Consider the following 14,921-nt stretch of genomic DNA (forward strand, 5'->3'; position numbering starts at 1 on the left):
AGAAGGACCGAGTCCAGCTGTTGTTCACATTGACGTTTAGCAAGTGAATTAGAATCAGTGCGTTTGCCAAACGGACGAGAACCACCTCTTAGTGGACTCAGTACGGTTTGTACCCAAGAGGACTTTGTTGTTGTTCACACTTCCCATCAAACGTACTGAACGTACAGAGTGCGGACCAAACCCTAAACGGACCCAGCGTGAACAACACAGCCTAAAAGTGAGATACACAAAACCTCTTTACACTCCCTTAAAGAATAAGTAGCGGGGTTCCGAAAATATAGCGTTCCACGTCCCCACGTACAACTGTTTAAATAACGTACCCGTCATTTCTCTTTTCACTGTTTTTATGACGCTCTGAAAAAAGATCCATTTGCTATAGTCTATTTTTGGGCAAAATAGGCAAACATTACATTTTAGTTTCTCTTTCTTTATAAACTGGCGTAGTCGGATTACTGCACGGCACGGTGGTGGCTTAGCCTGAGTGCAGTTGCCCCCGGTCCTATGCTGGATCGGACTCAGTTGCCTTTGCCCCCATTACATTAGCTTTACATCTTTTTCATGCATTCCATCTATCGATAGGCAGCTCAAGTCATTTTAAAGTAAATTATATTTTATTACGACACCCAACACGCACGTGTGTTTACTATTTACAGCTATGCCCAAATGTTTTGCATCACCCTATAGAATGAACTAATTTAGCCCTGTAAAGTCGAATGAAGCATGCTGAATAAGTAAGCAATAAGACACAACATTATTATTATTTTGTTTTTATTGGGGGAAAAAATGGCGGCCAATTAAAACATTTTTTTAAACGTTCTTAAATGCTCGCCGCAATAATATCTGTTTGTAATAAGTCTTAATTGCTGGGACTTAAATGGCTTGGAATGCATATCAGCCAATCAGGACACAGATATCTCCCAACCTATTTTATAATGTTACATTAACATATTGAATTGCATACCGCTTGTAGTTTTCCATATACTTAACGAAAAACTGACACATTGAACAATTTTTGAAATCTAACATGAAATACTGTACTACTATTATTGCTTCGGTGAATTTTGCGATATCATTTAGTAGTTTCTTTGATTACATGATAAATAAATATCTAAATTATGTTCATATATATTTTGTTTAATTGTCTCAATGCTAAAATCCTAGGTGATGCAACATTTTTGGCCATAGCTGTATACTGAAAAATACATATCCGTGTCAAACGGGATTAATTAGTTCAAGAAGTTGAAACTACAAATACATTGCAAGAAATATGTACCGTTTTCTAATTCATTTTTGCTGGAATTTCAGTAATTGTGTGACAGGCAGGATTTTCAATCTAGCTGTATTTCTTTCTTTTAGTTTAAAAGAAACTTGTTGTATGGTAAGCTGTACTGTATGAGAAACACATCTGAGATGTTATTGTATGTATTGCATTTGAATGAATTGTGCAGGTATTTGCAAACTGAGGGAATACAGTAACAAATAAAAGCATAGGCGATTTTTCTGGCATTTGCAATTGCTTCTATTTTAATGTAACTGTGCGATGCTGTCTTTCTGTGCCATTTGTCATTCAAACGAACGTTTTAAATATAATATTATGAGATAAATAACCGGAGCTTGCGGACGTTCTTGTGCCTTCCACTTTCGTGTGCGCTGTGCTAACATGACAGGATCCTTTTTTTCTCAACCAAAAGTAAAATATCACGTGCTGTGACAACACGTTACATTTCTGGTGGTTACAGTTCTTTTTGAGGAAGGCATGTGCATATAAGCTATACAAAAATGATCTTCTTTTTATTATCAAAAAGCTATACTGTACTTAACCTAACCTCTCACTCGTGTCCAGCACCTGGGTGTGCAATTATTATTTATATAACTGACATTTCTATATTTCGGACAACCTGCCTGGCTCCAGACATGGTGCCTCATTTATGAAAATTTGGAGTTGGAACACAAGTAGTGAGCCTAACGTGCGCGATAAATCTATATTTACTGCCCCATTTACTAATGGAGAACGCAATCATTTACGTGCACAGTATTTGGCTAATTTACACACCATACCGTGCACACTATATGTATTGTGAGTGATAATTTAATGTGCACGATAATGTCAGAGACTTATTCATGATCACCATGATACCAAAGAGATTGGCCTGTCCCCGGGACTGTGACAGAGTTGTGTAGTTTTCTGGGCCTGGTGTCTTATTATTGTCACTTTGTTTAGGACTTTGCACAGATTTCCAGGCCCCTGCACTGCTTGACCGAGAAAGGGGGCTGGTTTGCCTGGGACACCGATTGTGCAGCTGCCTTTGCCTGGAAAACTGCGGGAGGCCCTCGTGACAGCTCCGGTGCTGGCGTCCCCGACTCCCTGGACACGGACGCAAGCAACGCCGGGATCGGTGCCTGCCCAGGAGGGCCTGGACGGGGAGCTAGTAATTGCGTACTCTTGTGTTACTCGCTGGTACCGGTTGACTGTAGTACAGTGGAACGTCGCATATCCGACCGTCACATAACCGCCCTGATCAATCAACCACCTCGTTAAATAAATAAATACATGTTAAAAGTAGGCTACGAGAGTAATAGCATTGGCAGCAAATGCAGCTTCTGCGATGGAAACAGAAAGAAAGCGTTATAGCAATCAGGCTTTTGGTGCGTTTCCCTTTAAGAGAGGCGGGCTGTGTGCGTGTGTCAGTCAGATGCGTGTAGCAGTGACGTTTCAATACACCAGTCGAGAATTATAATTTTTTTGTGCAATGTGTTTATATGATGGAGCATACGCTTGCAGATATTGGCAGCGTGTTGTAGCTTTTAAATGCATCTGAATTAAACAAAGCAAGCTTCTAAACGTAATGCTTACCGGACGTTTGTTTAAAATAGCTGAAGCAATATTCAAACCGAGCTGCTTTTCGGCTGTTGGCAATATCAAGAAAAAGCGCAAAGTACCGTGACAGAGATGTTAAGAAAGCAGAACCAGGGAGGCAAGGACTTCTAGAGTTAAGAAAGAAGTCATCAGTTGCAGGTTACTGTACATTTACCGTTTTGTTTAGTTTTTTTTTTTTTTTTTAAAAGCTTTGCGTGGAGATGGCTTATGGCAAACCTCATAGCAACACTGTGTATTTGTAGCCTAATTAATCTTGTTTACATTTGTTTACTTTTAAAGCAAAAAATATCCCCATGTTTAAAGCAGTTTGCGTGTTGTTTTTTGTTCACTAACCTATTTATGGAGGTGTAAATGCTTTTTCTATAGATGTTTGCAAATCTGACTTGTTCACATGTCTGCCTAGAACCCAGTCGGATATGCGACGGACCATGCATCCCTGCAGTTGCTGCTTCAGTGAGCACAAAGGACAGATGGCTTGCTCGATTTGAAGCACTGCAGGATGCCCTGTCCCGTCACCCCTGCTCCATTGAGGACTGTAAGCACTGCCATCGATTGGAGGAGCGGGAGGTGCAGCCAATGTAGTCGTGGAAACCACGCCTGAGTTGTCAGAGGGGGTGCTCCAGCATCAGCAGGGTCTGGACGCATGTCAGCCCTCTCCCCAGAGGTAAAAGCGCTGGTGGTGCGATGGGAATGTTTGAACCTCCGGGGAAGTGTGCTCTACTGTGCATGGCCAGACTCTGCGACAGGACAGAAACGTCTGCAAGCGGTGGTTCCCCAAGCTCTCCAGGAGACCATGCTCCCACACTCCACTTCACAGTATCAGGTGGGGGCATCACTGGAGCGTGTTGCTGCTGATATCTTGGTACCCTTTCCTTGGATGGAGGGCAACTGATATGTCCTTGTGGTCTTAGATTATTTCACTAACGCCATCCCAGACCAGAGAGCCACCACCTGCGCGGAGGCACTGCTGGATGGTATGTTTAGCCGGTTTGGGGTTGCAGAGGAGCTGCAGTGTGGGAAGGTGTGCAGGCAGCTGGGCATAAAGAAAACCTGGACAACACCACTCCAACCGCAGGGCAATGGATTGGAGTGGTTTAACAGGACGCTTGCCATCCAGGACCAGTACTTGCCCTTGGTTCTAATGGCCTACCGGACTGCATTCCAAGAGTCCACAGGGTGCTCTTATGTTTGGACGAGAGCTCGGCACCCCAGTGGATCTTGTGTTTGGCAGGCTGTCCCAGCACCACACCCCAGAACTGGCTGGCCTTGAGTACCTCCAGCAGCTGCAGGACTGGCTGGACACTGCCCATGCTTTCCCTTGTAAGCAACTCGTATTGGCTGACCAGCGCCTGAAGCGGGCATATAGCACCCACTGGCTGGGGAACAAGTCTGGGTTTATTGCAAAACCGGGAACATTTTACAATTTTAATATTGACAACAAGGACAAAAACCTGGGCTGAAAACTGTGACAATCCCAGTGTCCCTGAGATGCCTGGGAACCCTTATCGGCAGCACTCAGCACATCTATATTGGCACCATAGAAGAAAATCTCTTGCTGCCATATTTTCACATGTCCTTATTCTTGATTCTTGTGTTTGAATAGATGTTATCCCGAAGGTGATGTCTGAATGTCTGAATAGATGTTATCCCGAAGGTGATGTCTGAATGTCTGAATAGATATTATCCCGAAGGATAACGCTGGGAATACAAAGTAATTACAAGTGACTACGTTGGCATGACTAGATACTACTGTAAAATGACCAGCTTGTACGTAAAAAAGACGTAGTTCATTTACATTTATTTAGAACACATACTATTTTATGTATTCTGATTGGTCCAAACCAACACTGTACTAAATATTTAAAACAACGCGTTTTTTGATCTGGGTGGTCCATAGGACTGTTACTTTTCTGTTCGACTGCTTAACTAATTGCCTACTGGGCGATACCTCTTTAATAAACTCTCTCTGAAAAAGGTTTCATGAACTAACTGAATTAATCATAGTGGACTTTACAAAACATTCCTTTATAAAGCCTGGAAAGAGGACAGGGCCCAATTGAAGGGGATTTTTTATATTCAGAAACCTTTGAGTCAATGGCTTTTTGAATTTCCCCCTGTAAGTTTTATTCAACAGAGGAGCAGTGTTTTTTTTTGTGTGGATGTGTATTGTAAATAGTGTGTGTTTGTTATAATTGCCGTGGATAATCAGGTAGGTGTGTTCCAGCAGGACGTTGGGTGTAAAAATGTCCCGTTTATTCACCTTAGGGCTGCTGCAACGCCAAGAACAATAAGCTGAATATTGTCCACGCTACCCGGACATGAAGACCTGGCTGTGTAATCCTGAACACCGTGAGAGTGACCTGGGATCAGAAGACAAAGAAAGCAAAACCGCCGATGGCCCTGCTTGTAGTCGGAGTCGGGGTTTGCGTATAATTGAACAGAGAAGATTAGTTCAGGGATTGTAGATCCCACTAATGTAAAGTGAGTGAGGTGTATAAAGCAGGACCTCCATGCCTTAGGGAGTAGTGTATGCCGTTTTTACGGCACCTTTATTTTGACAGTTTTTTGTATTGTGTTTATTTTGCATTTTGTACACTGGCTATGTTTCACTGCACAGCACATGAAAAACGCTTGGTCTACTAGATTTTCACAGTGTATAGCTGAAGAATACAGAACGACAGATCCAAGAAGCCTGGAGACAAGAGAGGGACCTTCCACGCAGCTTTTAATAGGGGTGTTTTTTAAATACATTTCTTACTGCTTGAATTTTCCCCATAATTCGTTTCTTCAAGAAAAGCTTTACAAAAAGCTAGGCAGGGCTACGCTGCAGAGCAGGGGGTTATGGGAATTTATCATTCATGTCTGCATTAGAACCTGCATTAGAATCAGTAGCAACTGCACTTGTAACTTTGCCGAGAGTGTAGATCTGCTCTGAGGCAGCTCTGAGGTGCTGCCCTGTTACAGCTGTCATCATAGGGCAGAAGCACAACTAAATCACTGGTGACTGTACTGAGCCAAAGTGTAGCGTATTTGAACTTCTAAGAGTTATTTTGCACTGTGATCCTCAAATGAGAAAATACCCATTAAAATGACGTAAAGACATTTGGAATTGAATTGAAGGGCTTTAAAGTTTGTTCACTAATGTCGTAATGTGTTTTCTCCTTTTGGAAAGAATGGTGCAAAGAATGGAATAAAAAGTTTAAAGCAGTGGTACTCAACTAGAGATCCAGTCCAGTTAAGTCCAGTCCAGGTTTTTACTTAAAGCAGATTCTAAAACAGTTAATTGAACTTTCTAAGATGAAATCAGGGCCTGGACTGGAATGGATCTCGAGGGCCAGGAAAGCAAGGGGAGATTCAGGATGCTGTTCTGCTGTGGGCATGTAGAGTTTATAACGCCATTGGCTCCAACATAGAAACAGCATTGAGCATAAACTACAGGTGGGAGTAACTTTGGCAGTGGAAACTTCAATGAAGTGCGCTACTGCAAAACTCTTTGCTTTAACAGATAATTGTTTTTTTAATTCTTAGTTTTGTGTGTACTTATCTTAATCTTAATATTTATGAGTTTTAACTGCTAATCACATTATTGTAATGGCTTTTGTTTTATTCTATTCGTGCTACACGCTGTTGGTGTCACAATGGACCAATCAGAAATAAGGTCAAAGGTAGTGGCTGTCAGCCTGTCGCTGTCTTCTGGGGGGTGGGGGGGCGCAACTAAATGTATGCTAAAAAAGGGGGGCGGCATTAAAAAAAAGTTTGTGCACCACTGCCCTAATTTACTCTGTTTTCTAATAACAGAGAGAGAGAGAGAGAGAGAGAGAGAGAGAGAGAGAGAGAGAGAGAGAGAGAGAGAGAGAGAGAGAGAGAGAAGAGAGAGAGAAGAGAGAGAGAGAGAGAGAGAGAGAGAGAGAGAGAGAGAGAGAGAGAGAGATGTATTGGAGAGGAGGGCTATAGTAGAAAATGATTGACCTGAGGGAATACTATTGTTACCGACAGGGGGCTATAATGCCTGAAGCCGCAGGTTGAGGGCATTGCACCCTGGAGGTAACAATAGTCTTAATGAGGGGCATTTCATTTTCCACTATGGCTAAGTCTGCAGTACGTATTTAGTATATGAATCAGTCAAGAAAATAAGTGAGGCAAGGCTGGATAGTAAATACAACTTTATATATTTTGTTTAAATATAGCTGATACAGCATACGTAAATAAAAACTCTGTCTGGTTTGCCGTCTGCTGTATAATCCAGTTTATAACCTGCCCGTCATATTTGTTTACATCGTCGAATTTGTTTGAATTTCAGAAAGTCAGAAACAGTAACAGTGATGTTTTAATCACCATTTTTGTGTTTCTTTTGTAGTAGGTTTTGTAATTTAATTTTGTGTTAACACAATCAGTGTTCAGCCATTTTATCTTGTGAAGAGTGCAGGCGTTCCTTTGAAAAGGGGCAGGACTGATAGTGATGTGAACCAATCACACGACAGACTGAGACTATTCACTAGCTACGTGCTTTTGGTACATTTTTATGAACGTTTAAATGCTATGCCGGTGTCAGCGTTTAAACCATATCTACACACACACTATTTATATTACATTGATGTATATTGACAGCCCTGGTTAGTATTTTCTAAGCAAAGAAATCCTAAATAAGCAACTAACGTTTTAACACCGCAAAGACTTAACTACAAGTAAAAAAAAAAAAAAAGTATATATTGAAATTAGGGCTGTCACACGATTCACTTTTTTTTTTATATATAACGATTTATAGAGCCTGTCCTGCATGTAATACTAAAAAATTAGGAAATAGGAATTTGGTCTTTTTAAAAGCATTTCTTATTTGTATTTAGTAAATGTCTCTCTTAGTATTTGTACTGCACTACTGAGATGTACCTGCACACACAGTGAATAAAATTAACTAAACTTTCTACATATTATATTATATCAAACGAACAAAATAATAATAATAATAATAATAATAATAATAATAATAATAATAATAATAATAATAATAATAAAACACAGCTGCATGTGTTACAGAATCTATGAAATGCAGATTCCAATACATTGTTATATTAACGCTACTGTTCAGGGATCGGTCCTACAAACAGGAAATCCATATATAGATATCAATGACTTTTAAACAAACGATTTGTGTAAAAGTGTACTGGTAAATTAAAGCCTATACATGATTTATTTACACGTATGCGTTCTTTGAATTAATATTTAAAAGAAAAACTTTTAAAATCATGTTATAAGCATTCACAGGGATGCAAGGGCTAAATAAATGTTAGCCGAAGCGTTCTGTTTATTATGGATAAACAGAACGCTAATTTCTGAATGTTTTCATTTCAAATGATGAAGCGTTGAAAGTGTTTTTGTGGTACGGCAATTTTTTGGGGCATAATTATTTACATACCATGGTTTTCTCGTCCGGTTTCTCAAAATACTTCCAAACATGGCTTTGCTTTGTTCATTAATTAACTTTATACTACTAGAGCAGAAAAACAGAGTGCACCAATGAAGCACAAGATCGACTGAGAATAAATATGGGTTTGTGACGGGGAGAGCCCTCTCTGGTTCTTGCACGGATGTGTGCAGCTGGGACGCGGAACAGGAGACACGTTGCTAGGCAACCAATTGAGCAGTTACACTCGCCCGGCGCTGAGCTGATCGGGAGGTCCTGATTGGCTGGGGGGTGTGCCAGGGAGGCTGCGCGAAGCTCAAAAAACACCTGCACCACAGCTCGAGGAGACTGCACTACATGGTACACAGAGGGGTGCTTTATTGACATCCTGGAGGAGAGCACCCGCTCCGCTGGATAACTACAGAACCCTTCAACTGCAAGACGGTGCCTGTGAAGGCTCTGCCCAGCCAGGACCATCGACACGACCCGCAGTCTCTGGGAGGCGGGACTTCGGGAGCAACAGCAGAAGGTTAGTTTAGGGGATGCTGATCTACATTAATTGGTTTTGTTTCATTGAATCGTGAATCAAATGAACAAATCTTTGAATCGACTCACCAAACTGAACCGAATAAAATGAATCGAGTCAGTAAAACGAATCAGACTGCCCACCACAAGTACATTATTATCATCCCACAGAGCTTTACAACTGCTAATTCAGAGGATCTTACTGCTTACTTAGTAGATACACTGCATCTTGACTCTAACCACACAACAGTAGTAGGTCAGATCATTTAAACGCTTGTGAAGAATGGCATTGATTTCAGCTGTGTGTCTGTCTGTAATAATAGATAATTAATTTTTTTAGATTGATAGGCTCCAGTGGCATATGATGTTATGTCATTTACTAATAATTTGATGGTATCTGTGGTTTTAAAACTTCATAAAAAAATAATTTCTATATACTACTAGAAATGTACAGTGTGTATAAAGAAAAACACAAAAGCCTCTGTTTTGTCATTTCAGGTTTGCAGTTAACGTTTCTCCCGTGTTTAATATGTTGGGATTAAAGGCAGCAGAACAGGTTATAGGAATTACACGGTCACTGTAATTAATGTGTCCCGATAAGTTTTTTGCTGGGGGACCTACGCTATAGCGTAATTTGCTCATCAGAGATCAAAAATACTGCATGGGGCATGTAGTGTGTGAGAATTTAATGCCCACCCTCAGGGATGCTTCTACATAAATGCTGTAATTGGATACATTTTCTCACAATGCACGGCAGCCCATATACTATTCATTTGAAAAAGGAAAACTGCTGTGTAGAAGGTTCAAAATTGAACATAAAATGTAGGTACATAAAATGAGAATAATTGACAATAAATATACATATATATATATATATATATATATATATATATATATATATATATATATATATATATATATATATATATATTATATCAGGACGTTTCAGACTACAAGACCTTCTTGCAGCGCTTTTCACGAAAATCTAATTTTGCACACAAAATAAAAATCTCAAATGAAAAAGGCACAGCATGAGCGGCAGTACCTGTTTCAAAAAACAAAAGTTATTTTGATTTTTTTAAACCTCCATTTTTATAATAGAAATAGAAATGGCATATTAATATGCAGAGTTGGGGGAGTTCATTACTTAATTAACGCGTTACTGCAATAATATTACTCTTGTTAATAACGAGGTAATATAACGCGTTCAATTTTTGATGGGAATAATAATATTAGTTACTTTTTGCAAAAAACAAACAAGCTTGTCTCGTTACCTTTTCTCTGTTTTGCAGCTACATTTGTTTTTTGTTTTTTTTAAGCCAAAGAACCACATTTCAGTTCAGTTACCGTAAACGTGAACTGCTCTTTATTGTATTTTCAGTCAGCATGACAATAACAACTCGGCTTACGGCAGTCCTTAAAGACGGAACTGCTACTTTCCTTGAACACATAGAAACCCTGAACACAGCAGCTCTGTTACATGCGTGCTCACAATCAGGACAGACTGGCTTCAGTACAGAGCTCAATAAAGTCATAACAGAGATCCCGACAGGTACATAAACAGCTTCTTCTTCAGTAACCTACTTTTGATGTGACACAACAAGGACTATTTAGGTTTATAAACAAAATGTTTCAAATAGTTTGACAGAATGTACGCTTTGAAGAACTCAAATTGCATGCATATGAAAAATACTCCAGTATAATTGATGCATAGATATTTAATATGCAGGGACGGCTCCAGAAATAATTTGCAGGGGGAGCCTGTGGGGAGTGGAGCCAAGGAGAACACTGTGGGGTTAATAAGTTCTGACAACCCAGAGCAACCCCATTTTTGTTTTTGTAGCGGTTGTTATCTCTGAAGTCATTATCATGACTGAGCTATAATATATAGACATTGCTAATGTAGCTGCTCCTGTATATTGTGCTGAAAAATGTATAAGATTTTTCACTGTGCAAAATTGCATACAAACTTTTGTTCATCTTTCCAGTTACAACAGAATTATGTGTTGGGAGTTTAAAAAAAAAAAAAAAAAAAAAAAGGCCCCTGATGCCTGATTTTGAGTGATAAAGATGCATTTAAAATTATTGTGTGTCGGCTCTACAGAACAATACAACATACACATAAGCGGAGCGTGCCTATTTTGTCTGGTGGAGGAGTGAAGCAGGAATCACAAGCAGTGGAGCGGAATTGAAGATAGAGCGGAGCGGAGCGTGCCTATTTTGTCTGGAGTGGAGGAGTGAAGAAGGAATCACAAGCAGTGGAGCGGAATTGAAGATAGAGCGGAGCGGAGCGTGCCTATTTTGTCTGGAGTGGAGGAGTGAAGAAGGAATCACAAGCAGTGGAGCGGAATTGAAGATAGAGCGGAGCGGAGCGTACCTATTTTGTCTGGAGTGGAGGAGTGAAGAAGGAATCGCAGGCAGTGGAGCGGAATTGAAGATAGAGTGGAGCGGAGCGGAGGGCATTATGGGCGGTGAGCAGAATTTTGTCACAGCTCTGCTCTGCTCCGCTCACATTCTTGTGGTTACTAGTGATGACGTTAGAACATTTACAATTGTTACACATTACCAGAGAGAGAAAAAAATTGGCCTCTCTCTTGCTAGCCTGTAATTACAACTAACAATAAAGCTGTGTGCAGATTAGGCAAAAACAAGCTGATTATACGATTGTCACCTGGCTTGTGAAGCTACCTATACAATCCACGCGATGGGCTTAAAAAAAGTGGGGTGGCTTGAGACCGCCCAAGCCCCTGATAATATGAATCTACAAAATACATGTGTGTATCCATTACATTAAGTTAAGTAATTTATGTAACACAATGTTTTATGAACATTGTCACTTTTTTCCAACTTCATGTACAGTTGCATTTGTTTTTCAGTCTTACGACTTCCGCAAAGTCGCATGTATTGTAATGATTACAATGTACTATTTTTAAACTTATAATTAAATAGTAAACAATAGTTGCAGTTACAATTTTCATTAAGTAATAAGTAAGGACATTATATTAGTTTTTTCTGAAGAAACGAGTAACTAGTAACTAGGTACTTTTTTTCAGTAACGTGCCCAACACTGTTAATATGTTTTCGAAATATCTTACCTGATATATCGGTTAGCATCTTTCTAGATGGAAATACTGCCCTCAGTTAAACCTGCTACTACATGGTCTAGAATAGACTGAAAATGGGTTTAAATGAAGCCACTATTGTACGCTGAAGTTGAAAAGGCCTTTTGACACCTGGCTGTCTAAACTGTTATGTTGCAATTGAGCTCATAGAGTCGTTTTGAGGTTTACACCTCAATTAAACCGGTATGTTGCAATGACCCTTGGGGTCTCTCTCTGTACAGTGTGCTCAATTAGATGACCAGGGTTGTAGTTGGTGTCTGAGAAAACAACGGGTAGGGGGATTGGTTCAAGTGAAACTGGGCGGGGTCTCGGGAAGGTTAACTAGACAGGAAGCGAGGAGGAGGAGGGGGTGATCTTTCTGTGGAGAGGTAGAACTCTGCTGTGAGGCTGCCAGCCGCTCGCTGATATTTATAAGGGTCGATATTCTCATTGATTGGAAGAACAGGACTGAAGAAGACCTCTCAGGATCAGACAGACACAGGAGAACGAGGCAAGGAGAGATACCTCATTGGCTTTTTAGTTCTTATTATTAATGGGTTAAACCAACGCACTTTAAAAGTGGGTCCCAAGATGAGGGCAGGCCTCTATAACACAGCGCTCTCCAGCCTGCTGCCCTCAGATCAGAGTCCCTCTGAATTCTTATTATACCAGGGTTAGAATTAGGGTTAGGAACTTGCAACCCTCATTATACAGCAGTCTCCACGAATAGGAACACCTCCTAAGAGAACACTTCGCCTAAGGGAACACCCTTGTGGTGAAACAGATTTTCCCATTGTAAATGCTCTGGCTAAAGGAACAGGAACTTCTCTTAAAAGAACACCTTCTTGGCACCGATAGCGATTCGTTCACAAAGGATACAGACTGTTTTGTAAAAAAGTGACTTGTCATGATTTCCACGAGTGCACCTCATCGCTACAAAATGGCATGTACACAAACAGCAAAATGCGTCGCTGTTTCTCTTGCTAACAAAGTTGGAAATTGTTCGAGGTATTGAAAAAAACATGAATCATTCTGTTAAATAATGTGCATGTCTTGTATATTGATGCTGCATTTGTAACGTGTGTAGGGGTGCTGTGTTAATTTAGTTTTTATTAATGTTAACCCTAAGTAATGCCCATTATTTTTGCCTCTGCCATTGTGATAGACCGAAACACACCTGCCAGCTAATTTCATAGGACATAGCGATTTCAGTTTTTTGACTGTGTTTTTTGCTTTAGTTTTATTGTTAGTTTGTCTGTTACTTTATTATAATAGTTTAACATACACTTGCCTGTTTTGCTTTTTTACTTATTCAGTTCATTTTATATGTTGATGCATGTGCGTCATGACAAATAATACATATGTATTTATTTATTTATTGATTCATATTGTGTCTGGTGGCTCACTCTGTCTTAGAGAACACTTTGCTTACTTCCCGAAGGGTGTTCGCTAGCCGGAGAGTACTGTACCAAACCAGGGCCCCCATGATTGCTCCAATTGTTAGCTGACCTTTCTCATCATCTTGCATTTGAACTCTTCAGAACAACCATTCTTAGGTTATAAAAGCTCATTGAATTAGGAAGATAACGGTAACATAAGAACTGCTATATAATTCATTATTTTTTGTACGAGCAGTTTGCACTTTCTACACAGCCTTTTCCAGGTGTTCAGTCTTTATAGAATCTCTCTAATAATACACGGAAAACCTCTTCATATGATGCTTGAATACCTTCATTTGAAGGCAGAAGGTATCGTATTGCAGTTTTTGATTAAATAAATCTGCCTGGTTTGAGTGCAGGCATTAAGACCCTAGCTATTGCACAATAACCAAGGCAACTAGCTCAATATATTAGGGATAGGAGAGTCGAATGTAATGTCTTTACTGGAAGCAACCATTATGTAATTCATCGGTTTTTCTCATCAGAAGTTGGTCCAATCAACATTTTTGTTTAATGTGAGAATTGCACTGCTACTGTGTCAGTAATCATTTACATTCAGGATGTTTTAGGTGTATGAAGGTGCTATAACTTTTATTAAAGGCTGGAGTTTGAGGAAATATTTTGCAAAACTGTCTCCGAGCCTTGCTAAGATGTGCTGCCGTGGCCCTGGCCGGTTTCTCAGTGAGGCTGAAGGTCACAGGGAAGCATCACAGATACAGTACAGACCGCAGCCCCAGACACTTACCTAGGGACGCCGGGGGGAGCCCGGTTGGGTCGTGAGGGGACTTGAGGAGGGGGGCCACCAAAGGGGTCAGGGGACGCTCCGGGGCGGGAGGGGACAGGTGGGACCCCCGCGGGGGGTGGTCCGGGGGCAGGGCCTCTGGAGCCAGCCCGGGTAGGGGGCACTGCTGGGGCTCTCCTCTGTGGAGTGGGGCTGGAGGCGGGAGACCTGCAACACAAACAAACACAGGGAGGGGTCACTTCAATATGTCATGCTCTCTCCCTGTAATCTCACACCCAGCAAAAGGTTCCTGTTTTCTTCGAGATCAGGATAAGACATTATGGCTCTTTTGTAGTTCAAAAGAACCCTTTTGATCTCAGGCAGGATAACCCTTGCTTGCAGCATGCTGTTTCCACTGCGAGAGCGGATCTGAGGATGGGTGTTGGAAGCAGCATAAAACCCAAACCAGTTCTCACACAGGCAAGGTGTCAGTTTTTGGGCTGGTGTAAGGAAGAGGGGGTCAGCTTTTATCATGTATATTACCTCGGTATACTTGTATGCCTGGACTCTTTATCAAATCTCACTGATGGGCATTGAAGTTCTTTTGATCGCTAGAGAGTCCTGTAGGATTATACCTACAGTTTTTGTTTTGTTTCAAGATTTGTAAGTGCAGTTCACATGTGGTTATGTTCTGGACTGTTTGCGTTGGATTTTCTTTTTGTTCCGGAATTAAAAATCACCTGCAAGACTGAAGTTATTATTTTCGAGAAATGTTATTTTGAACTACTGTGTGTTCTACAAGGTTCTTTATCGTCTCAGTGCATTTTTTCGAGGTATCACATTGACTCTGCAAATG

General features: G+C 40.6%; 1 protein-coding gene across 11 annotated transcripts in view; it reads right to left on the minus strand.

Moving 5' to 3' along the window:
- Positions 1–14,921, minus strand: part of LOC117397002 (dynamin-1) — a 140,035-nt gene that overhangs the window by 13,013 nt on the left and 112,101 nt on the right. For all 11 annotated transcript variants that reach the window (XM_059005392.1, XM_059005389.1, XM_059005388.1 and 8 more), the window contains one exon: positions 14,090–14,293. In XM_059005392.1, the coding sequence (XP_058861375.1) occupies positions 14,090–14,293 (204 nt within the window). The remainder of the gene's footprint in view (positions 1–14,089; positions 14,294–14,921) is intronic.

Source organism: Acipenser ruthenus, chromosome 31 (genome assembly GCF_902713425.1).
Source record: "Acipenser ruthenus chromosome 31, fAciRut3.2 maternal haplotype, whole genome shotgun sequence".
In the NCBI taxonomy this organism is placed as follows: domain Eukaryota; kingdom Metazoa; phylum Chordata; class Actinopteri; order Acipenseriformes; family Acipenseridae; genus Acipenser; species Acipenser ruthenus.